Source organism: Sinocyclocheilus grahami, unplaced genomic scaffold (assembly GCF_001515645.1).
Source record: "Sinocyclocheilus grahami isolate Dianchi unplaced genomic scaffold, SAMN03320097.WGS_v1.1 scaffold129.1, whole genome shotgun sequence".
Taxonomy (NCBI): Eukaryota; Metazoa; Chordata; class Actinopteri; order Cypriniformes; family Cyprinidae; genus Sinocyclocheilus; species Sinocyclocheilus grahami.
Genome location: NW_015505308.1, coordinates 973,529 through 983,730, shown reverse-complemented (window position 1 = coordinate 983,730; position 10,202 = coordinate 973,529). Strand labels below are relative to the sequence as shown.

Genomic DNA, 10,202 nt, shown 5'->3' with positions numbered 1-10,202 from the left:
TTAAATAGTAATATTAAATAATTCTTCAAATCTGGGGCTGATAGATTATTAATGAACTATAACATTTGTGACTTTCATATGAATTTAGTTTACTATCACAAGGAATGATGATTATCAGTCTATGTTAATGAACTATAATATTCACTGTAAAATAAAAACCAGTCAGCAAAAGCCAATACCAAAGAAGAAAATCAAAAAAGTGAGATAAAATCGGATAAACACATCAGCCTACATGTAGTGTCATTTCACCTTTTGCACAGCATACACATAAAAAATAAAGTTGTTTAATATTTAGGTTTTAAAAAAGTATTTTGATTTCTCTTTTTCTTTTCAAATGTGAAAAATCTATTTCCCGCCAGTTAATCGGACCCCACACACGGAAAGGTCCTGATAATGACGCCAGTGTAGGTGAGTTATAAAAATAAAACGGGGAAGAAAGCACGTGGACGCGAGCAGCTGAAATCAATAAATCAACTGATTGATGCTCTGAATCGGGTCTGATCGGGATACGGAGCAGCGCGCGCTCTCTCTGTTTAAGGACCGCCTCGCGAGCGACGGGACACTGGCCAATACGATCCAAAAGTCACGGAAATCTTTGTGTAGCGAGAGTTTCCACGCGTGAAAATGATCCAAGAGGGGGAATAATCCGAGAGCACGCGAGAGAAACAAAGAGAGGGAGAGAGAGATCACTGATGATGATGATGAGGAGGAGGAGGATGATGGTGGTGGCCTAGAAACATCAGGAATTCCTCGTTCCGCTCGACTGGATCCCAAGACGATGGGGGAATTTACGCATTGCAAAGAAAAGGGACTCGCTTTTCTCCTCCGCGCACCCCGGCTTTACTTTTGACTTCGAGGATGCGTTGAAGTGTCCCAGTCCGAGAGTCACTGGCTCACGTGAAAAGGAACAGCGGCTCTGCGCATTAATGCGTGTGTGCGCGAGCGCGTACGCGTGCTCTCCCGTGACCGATGGCACTGGAATCCGTGCGCAACGGCTATGTGCGCACTTGTGTCACTCCCGTGGAGCAGGACTGCTGGCACTCGTGCTTGGCTCTCGTGTGGAGCCGTAGGAGCCTGTCCTCGGCCGTGTGCGTCGCCTCGCTGTCCGTGCTGCTCGCGCTGCTAGCTCAGTCCGCGGACTGGGACGCGGAGCGCGCACACGCGCACTCCAGCTCTCACTTGGTGACGCTCGTGGAGCTCGTGTGGCAGCTGCTCTCGCCCGTCTTCACGCTCGTGTGTGCCTTCTTCTGGGTGGGTGTGTATCTGCTCCGCTGCGGGGTGCTCATCCGCACGGCCGTGTTCCTGCTCACCGTGTGCCATCTGGGCGAAGCAGCGGCGCAGTCGCTGTTGGATGCGCAGCAGCTGTACTCGTTCACGGCCACCGCGCTGGTGCTGCTCGCCTGCCTGGCCAGCGGGGCGCTCATGGTGGTGCGGCTGGGTCAGGGCATCTCCGTGCTCCTCTTCATCAGCGTCATCAGGACCGTATCGCTGCTGTCGCTGCAGAAGGTGCGCGCCAGCTGGAGACCCTACCTGGCGTACCTGCTCGGGGTGCTGGGGGTCCTGTTGGCGAGGTATGCGGACAGGCTGCTGCCGGAGCAGGGCGCATCACACCGGGAGGGATCGAGGGGAGATATTCCGGTATTTAAGAGGCGCAGGAGGTCCAGCTCCGTAGTCTCGTCAGACATGGCACAGCACGGCCAGCCCAGGAGCAAGTCTCACAGGCGGACATCGCTGCCCTGTTTGCAGAGAGACCAGGTATGTCCTCTTTATTGATAGTGCTGCTATCGATCGCAAACGACAATCGGAACGGGAACGTCTTTAGAAGTCCGATCGTGATCGTTTACTGTAACTGCTCGCGTATTAGCGGATTAAAACATGACATTGTTATTATTCCTGCCGCTTTCGATCACAAGAAGAACAATAATGCCGCGTCAGGACGCGCTTTAAACACTTTTTAGGCTGTATTGCTTCTGAATTCGGAAATTAAGCAGCTGTTCAACAACACGACTGTCTTAATGTTGCTTTTGCTGCTATTGATCATATTAATTAAAAAAAATAGTGTCACACGTTATTGTTTGTTTGCATAAACTATAGTAGTGGTACTAATTAACTGCATGCACTTACTGCTGTTGTAAGTAATTATAATACCATAATGCAATGTAAAGTGTGTTACCTCTTATTATTACATGATCATAAATCTATGAAAATGTATTTCTGTTGGTTGTGTTTTTCCAGAGTTTTTTGTTTTCCCTGCCACTTACTTGGATACTTGGAATACTTTCACTCAAGCATGCATTCTTAGATTTCATGTATGACATAATATCAGCAGGAAAAGCTCATGGCTAAAGCAGTGAACTTTGAAGTCTTGTACTCTATTTGGTGTGTTTTTGATTTTACAGCTGTGCTGACATGCTTTGTGTTATATTTTAAATTAGCACATAGACGAAAATCTCACAGAACTAGCATGCATATAGACTACAGTGGAGATTTCTGCACAACGGGGTTGCAAAAGCATGTAGAAGTGTGTTTGTGCATATTAGAGGTATTTTACATACACACACAGGTACAGACGACTGTGTGTAGCACAATTTGGCTTGTCAACGGGATGTCATGGCGTTTGGCTGCATGTACAGTAAAGCAGTACATTTCTTAAGCTATGTAGCTTAAAAGAACGTAACATGATCAGATACCTTATTTTTGTACATTTTTGTCATCAAAGTAAATTTTTTTGCAAAAAATTATATATATATATATATATATATATATATATATATATATGAGAGAGAGAGAGGTTAGAATTATTACATATAAAATTACAATATGCAGGATACAGCCTGTGCTATTCACTACTAATGTTTAGACTGTTGATTAGCTAAGTACACAAAATATTTAGCTGAAATGATCTAGTTATTGAAAAATATGTCCAAATAATTGGCTATCGTTAAGCATGGTGTTGAATAATTGTTAAATAAATTGCAAATATTGTAGTCACATTTGCTCATCTTTTTGTCCTGTTTGCAGGATTAATTTCAGCTCACTTATGCGAAAATAAGATGAACTGGCATTTAAAGTTTTGCATTAAATCCTTTAGTGAATGTAAATTAAGTGTCATGTTTTGCACTGTAACTCACTTTAGTCAATGGATGAATTTTGTATGAATTAAATATTTCTTCCTTTGCTATTCTCACTGGACATTTAGTGTTTTCACAGAGAAGTTGGCCTTTTTGCTGCTTTGGTCTCCCGAGTATTTAGTTTGCGCCCCCTAGTGGCCACATAATTAATGCATTAGGGACCTTTTGCCTACGGGAACCTTAAAAGGAACAAAATTTGTGACAAATCAATGTGTTGCCGGTGCAACACTTGTGAAATGGAAAAGAACACAGACTCCTGAGTGTGTTTTTCATGTTCTGTAACACACACCTGGTGCACATGTGTGATGTCTGGAGTGATATTAGTTCCTATAGCGGTTTATGTGCAGTTGTTTTATCTGTGTGGTCTGGCTGTGTAAACATACCAGCGTGTGACCCCTGCGCTGTTCACGTCGTCCCGGCTGTCTGCTCTGACAATAACCTGTGTGTCTTAATGGGCCACACAGAACAGACGAGCTTTTGGTGTCTGTTTGACGTCAGAGTTTGGTTGGTGGGAAAGCGGTTTTCTGCGACAGGAACTCTGTGAACTTTGGTTCGGTTTGCAATTGTTATGAAAACATTGATGAGATCAGGTATTGGTGATGTTAATGTGCATGTTTGCATGCTCCTGACATCATTGCACGCTCCTATTTTTAACATAAAAGCAGTGTGTTTGTAACTTGACTTTGCAAGACTTCTGGTGTCATTCGCTTCCAGTTATTCTAGCTGTACAAAAACAGTCGGTTATGCTGATTGATATTTCAAACAGGTATTTGTTATCATATTATTTTAATATATTATCATAACTATAAACACACTGGTTTGTAGTGCAAATGCTCTTACCATTTACGGCACTTATTTATTTACCTATAGCTACTGTATACCTATGACTTAAAATTCCGAAGTCTCACACTTTCACAGAAAATGGCTTGCTTGAAGGTGGATGGTGCATTTCTCATAGCCTCTCATCTCCAAATAAATCATCTTTAGAAAGCTGCTTGTGTTCTGTGCATCTCTTGCAGTGCATCTGCAGACAAATGCTAGTTTGTGAAGATTTGTTGGTAAATCCAAAGAGACAAATACTTCATTAACACAGTAAAACATGTCTAGTCATTACCAAGCTACAGGAGTGGCCAAAAATGATGTCTGGAGGGGACATTTGCACAATGTTTGCTTTTAATGAGCCTACAAGTTAAATTAAACCATCAAAATATGAGGAACAAGTTAAATTGGAAAGAGGAAAACGCTAGACTTGGTTGAGGTATTTAGCTGACAAAATTGTGGCAAAAAAGGCAAACTAATGTGAATCATGGAATATAGGTTTTATTTTACTATGCAAACAAATGCATAGAAAAACTAAAAGCTCACAGGAAATAAAACGTATTGACTACAATATAATCAGTTGTTAATATTTCATTGGTTCTCCCTTGTATTTGATTAGCAGCCATTCTCACGCTCATTCCTTAACAATTGTGTTTCACAGATGAAAAAAATGAAATGTGGAGCACTTACAAAAGTTTTACTCTCTCCATGCACAACTACGCAATATGCTTAGAAAATAGCATCAATATGTTTGAATAAAGGGTGAATATATCCAGATATCACTTTTGGCCACTACTGTACATGATGTAGTTCACATTTAATGAGTGTTTCTGTATCTCAAACTGTAGAGCAAAGAATGAATGCATGAACTGACAAAATGCAATGTAAGTCACTTAAAAATAGCATCTTCCAAAATGATATAGACTTATAATAACAGGCTATTGTATCTTATCGTCACACTCTTCTGTCTGAGCTACAGAAATATTTACATTTTAATTGTAAAATGTTACTGATGCAAATGTACAACAACTGAGACCCAAAAGTACTAAGTGAAGTCTTATTCGAACTGAGCATCAAACTCGCATTAGTAAATCTTTTCATTTGGGAGGTTGGTTCATAAACAGGAAGTGAGCTCAGAGCGGCTGTGACCATTAGCTGTCGTCCACTCAGTAGAGCACATGCCCTGGGCGCTTTCAGTGATGAACAGAAAATGATTCTCATTTTGAACATCGCTGTGTGAAGTGAGTTATGTAACGTTCTTCAAATGGTTTGGTCTTTGTATAGACTTGAATAAACATAAACGTGGAGTTGGGATTTTAATAAACGTGTCTCAATGTCGAGTTTATGAACAGTGTGGCCTGATCTTCTCAATCTGATACAAAGCAGACAGTACTTGCACTTTGGACTAGGGGTAGACCGATATGTGTTTTTCAGGGCCGATACCGATTATTACAGATCAGGTAGACCGATAACCGATATTATGAACCAATATATATACAGTGTGCCTGATGTAAAAATGAAAATGTCAAAATTAAGAATAACAAGGGCTCTGACAAAAACGTGTAGTACTCCCACACTGCACTTCTTACTCTTGTCTTCCTCTGTGCATCCATCTGCAATAAGGGCAATATAAAGAGAGAGTTAAAAGTGGGGCCACTGTATGCTTCATGATTAAGCCTATGAATACTGTACTACAGCTAAACAGCTTGGGGAAATGTAAGTATTTGGCTTCAATAATGTACATGTTAGAAATGTATGTGTAATAGCATAACCTCTCATAATTCCTCATTAATTCTTTTCTGATGACTAAAACATAACCTACAATAGTAGAGGTGACTATTCAATTCATCCATCAATGGATTAACTTAAAAAAATGTATATAATTAGTGTAAATTATTTAATTGTCTTCATAGCTATATTGTAGAAGTTAAGAAGACTGCAACTATTTTCATGAAACTATAACACTGATAGCCTTTAACAGGCACACTTAGTTCAATAGCCTATTGAAATGTATTGGCCTATGTGACACTAGAAATTTCAGTTAGTTTTAATTTACAGTACAGTGCAAATGAAGGCATAAATTAGTTTAATTTATCTTTTAATCAAATGAGAGTTCAACTCTTTATTTTTTGGCAAACAAAGGGTTTACTATTAAAATTAAAACATGGAAGAAACAGCGTATTGTGTGATTATTCTTTTAAACAAAAGTTGTATTAATTGTTGTAGTAGTATTATGCATATCATACTGCACCACATAATATATTTCTGATCATTTCTTTAAGCTAACCCAAACTTATATTTTGACGGGTTGCCATGAAGGAACTTTTAAGTTTCTGTAGCCTATGTAAGTGTTTCCCATACATTGATTTATTTCTGACCGCCACAAATAGATTTTCAAAAAGTCTTTGATGTCATTGAATAAACATGAGCACTGCATGTTTCAAAATTGAAACCCGGTGTGGGTGTTTTTATATCACTGTATTTCTGAAGGGACCCGACTGTCTTCAGAAAATTTTGGATGTCATTTTCATTTCATCTTGCATGTAATATCTGATAAAGCAGCGTTTGTGAGTGAAGCGCTGCTTTGTGTACAGCATTATCGGGGAAACCTTGATCTCTACCACTCCGAAAGCACCTCCTGCTGACATAGAATGAATTTGCATATATATGCCTCCACAAGTTTGTGGGAAACACTGCGATAGTTTTAGTCAAATAAAACTGTCAAATGCTCATGAAGTGACTCTGAGAGGGAGTCAGAGCATTTCTGGAGATATCGTTCATGTATTTATGTCCTCATGTAGTGAGACGACAGAAGCTGAAATCACCGCGAGCATCACAAACTTTGTATGTGTAGAAAACAAAGCACCTCCTGCTGACATAGAATGAATTTGCATATATATGCCTCCACAAGTTTGTGGGAAACACTGCGATAGTTTTACTCAAATAAAACTGTCAAATGCTCATGAAGTGACTCTGAGAGGGAGTCAGAGCAGTTCTGGAGATATCGTTCATGTATTTATGTCCTCATGTAGTGAGACGACAGAAGCTGAAATCAGCGCGAGCGTCGCACACTTTGTATGTGTAGAAAACAAAACCGCACGTCTGTGCCATTTACATACACCGAGACATGCAGAACATGCAGGATTCATATTTAAATAGTATTTTTGCGGCTTAATATTTACTAGTCCATATCGCGACTCTATTTAAGTATTGACCTAATTTTTATTAATTCATGACATTCCGTGTCATACAGTAAATTCCATTTATATGACTGGATTCCGCAATTCCGTCCACATTTTCTGCATCGCGGAAACCATAGATAATATTGAGGTGTTTTGCAACTTCAGTGTAACGTTAGTGGATTGGGATCTATTACAACTTAAGCAACGTCTGCTGCTGCCTTACCTTTGAGAGACAACTGATGCGTGATCACTGAAGCAGCTCCAGTTAGCAAGCCCTTTCGGTGTGAGAGTGAATTCCACATTGATTGGTCGGACTCTTGACTCCCAACAAATCAGATGAGCGGTGGGCGGAGACTGCTTTAGGCCACAGAGTGGTGAGTTCTGACAGGCTGCATCAGAGCCAAATAGTGCGTTTCAAAATGAAGTTATTTTATTGGTGAATCGGTTTTGAAAGTTACCGATAATCATAAAAAAGCTTAATATCGGCGCCGATAATTGGTCGACCCCTACTTTGGACCTTTAGTTCTCAAGAACCGTTAGTTCTCAAGTTAACTAGTGCTTCATTGAAGGTTATTAAAGAGATTCTGGGTGGTAAACTCACTGCGTATGCCTGCATTTAAACACAGGTCTCCAGAGGACGGTGTTCATGGAAAACCCCCGTTTAATGGCACGAGGAGCCCTTTCAGCTCAAACACCTCACCACATGGAGCCTTTAGTAGCCTTCAGCAGGTCACTGAATTGCGATTAGCCCAGGGCTGCCTGGAAAAGCTGGAGCCTCTGGGCAGAGCCGAGAGTATTTAAATCTGCTCTTAAAGGGGAAGCGAGTCATTTTCTCCTGTCCCAGTTTAATCAGGGATTATGTGGGTCGTAAAAAAAGCCTTATTCCAAAAATTAACGCCTTAGAATTGGAGCAGAAAGTCTGAAATTGATAAAGTCATGGCATTAAGTGTTGTATGCTTTGAAAAATATCGTATACCTTTCTGAGGGTTTTTGTCTTGTTTTGCAATGCAAATATCTTAAATCAAGAAACATTTACTTGAGGTGCAAAATGAAAATATGGACTGGAGTCTTGTTATTTTTAGAAGTTGAACAAAACTAAGTAAGTTTTGTGCTTAAACAAATATGTCAATGTGGCATAAAAACTAGGTTTCTCTGAATTACATTGATTGGCAGATATTTGTCCTTTTTAAATCATAAATTCACTTCATTTCGATACATTTCTAAGAAAACACACCTTTTTTTATCATTTGTAATTTTTGCATCTATTTTGATTTAAGTTTAGACATTTGCAGTGGAAATCAAGACACAAATAGTGGGGAAAAACATCAGTTTTGTGCTGGAGCTACAGTAAAAGTTATTTACATACGCAAGTTTCTTTTTTGTAAAATGAATTAAAAATGAATGGAGATCTGATGGAAGTTGTATTTTCAAACTTTGAAGTGTTGCTAATAAAACTCATTGTGGCACGTGCATTTAGAGAACATACTGATGTATTGTGTTCCCTCCAATTTATTACTTTAAATTTACTTTAGATCTTAAAAGATTATTTACTTGACTTGTGCACAGACAAATCAAGCACGTACTAAAACAAGTTATGTTGATTAAAATATTTAGAATTTTTGTTCGTTTAGAATTCTTGTTCATTTTCTTCTTGTGATTTTCAAATGTGTAAAAATTGGCCAGTTATTCAGTGCATGTCTCACCAGTGTGCTTGCAAGTCAGCTACAATCTAGGAAGCTTTGTGGCAGACTTTGAATATGAAACACGCTACTTTTGTCTTAAAGTGTGCGTTAGGCTTAAGCCATTCATACTGTAGGTTGACATGCATGAGTGTAAACACTGGCTCTCCAGTGCTTCACAAATATTGCTCTGCTTGTTTGAGTGCCGGGTGCAGAAATAATAACATTCAACCCATTTTACTTCAGTAATGTGACGTATTTTGGCGTGTAACAGGATATTTAATGAGAAAGAACATGTAGTGAAGGGATGGACCTTTTTCACAGACTGTTCACAGACGTTTCCACCAGAGGTGTGACCAAGTCGTCATTTTGCAAGTCACAAGTAAGTCTCGAGTCTTTGCATTCAATTCTCGAGTCAAGTCCCGAGTCAAGACAGACAAGTCCCAAGTCGAGTTGCAAGTCCTCAACTTTTAGCTTCAAGTCTTAAACAAGTAATTAGTGCTCTTTGCCCAAATTAGTGTCTCAGAATTAATTACCATATCAAATATATAGTAATTAATATCAGGAAGGCAGGTAGAATATGTTTGACATAGTTCAATTTCATGTGAGATGGGTGCCCTTAGTAAAACTACTCAAGTTCAGTTTAGGGATTGTGCCAAAATAGGACAAGCAGTGAAAAATACTTTGCATGTGTGCTTAAGAATATATGCATCTGGTGTTATATCTAAGCCAATGAGCCATTATTTGAGGTAGGTAGAATATGTTTGGCATAGTTCAATTTCATGTGAGATGGGTGCCCTTAGTAAAACTACTCAAGTTCAGTTTAGGGATTGTGCCAAAATAGGACAAGCAGTGAAAAATACTTTGCATGTGTGCTTAAGAATATATGCATCTGGTGTTATATCTAAGCCAATGAGCCATTATTTGGAACCTCAATGAAATAGATTTAAAAACATGTGAGCGGAAACGCAGAAAGAACTGCGTTGAGAGATGCTTTGAAAGAACTAGAAGAAATAACTGCTACCATACTTTACAAGTGAGAGGAAACATGCAATATGGATGCAGACAAACTCATGAAGACTGTACTATCATTCTTTATAACTAAGAGTAACAAAGACAAAATAATTTTATAGAAAACAATGTTGTACATTAAATGTTAAGTTTATAATATGCATAGTTGATTGCTAAATTTAGGGGCTATGTGTGCTTTAGGCCTACAGACTGATTTACAACACGTGAATTCCTTTATTTATCCTGAAAGAAATGAAAGTGACATGAGTGCCTGGTGAAGAGGGAGAAAAATATAGTATATATAAAAATAGTATATTTTATAGTTATATATGCAATGCTCATTTTGTGAAAGAAACACTTCTTCAAATTATATTTTAAAT

General features: G+C 39.1%; 1 protein-coding gene across 2 annotated transcripts in view; it reads left to right on the top strand.

Annotated features, from left to right (window-relative positions):
* The first annotated feature begins 403 nt into the window (after window positions 1–403).
* LOC107590531 (cGMP-inhibited 3',5'-cyclic phosphodiesterase A-like) overlaps window positions 404–10,202 on the top strand; it is a 103,610-nt gene continuing 93,811 nt past the window's right edge. For both annotated transcript variants that reach the window (XM_016279307.1, XM_016279306.1), the window contains exon 1: window positions 404–1,755. In XM_016279307.1, the coding sequence (XP_016134793.1) occupies window positions 970–1,755 (786 nt within the window). In that variant the 5' untranslated portion in view covers window positions 404–969. The remainder of the gene's footprint in view (window positions 1,756–10,202) is intronic.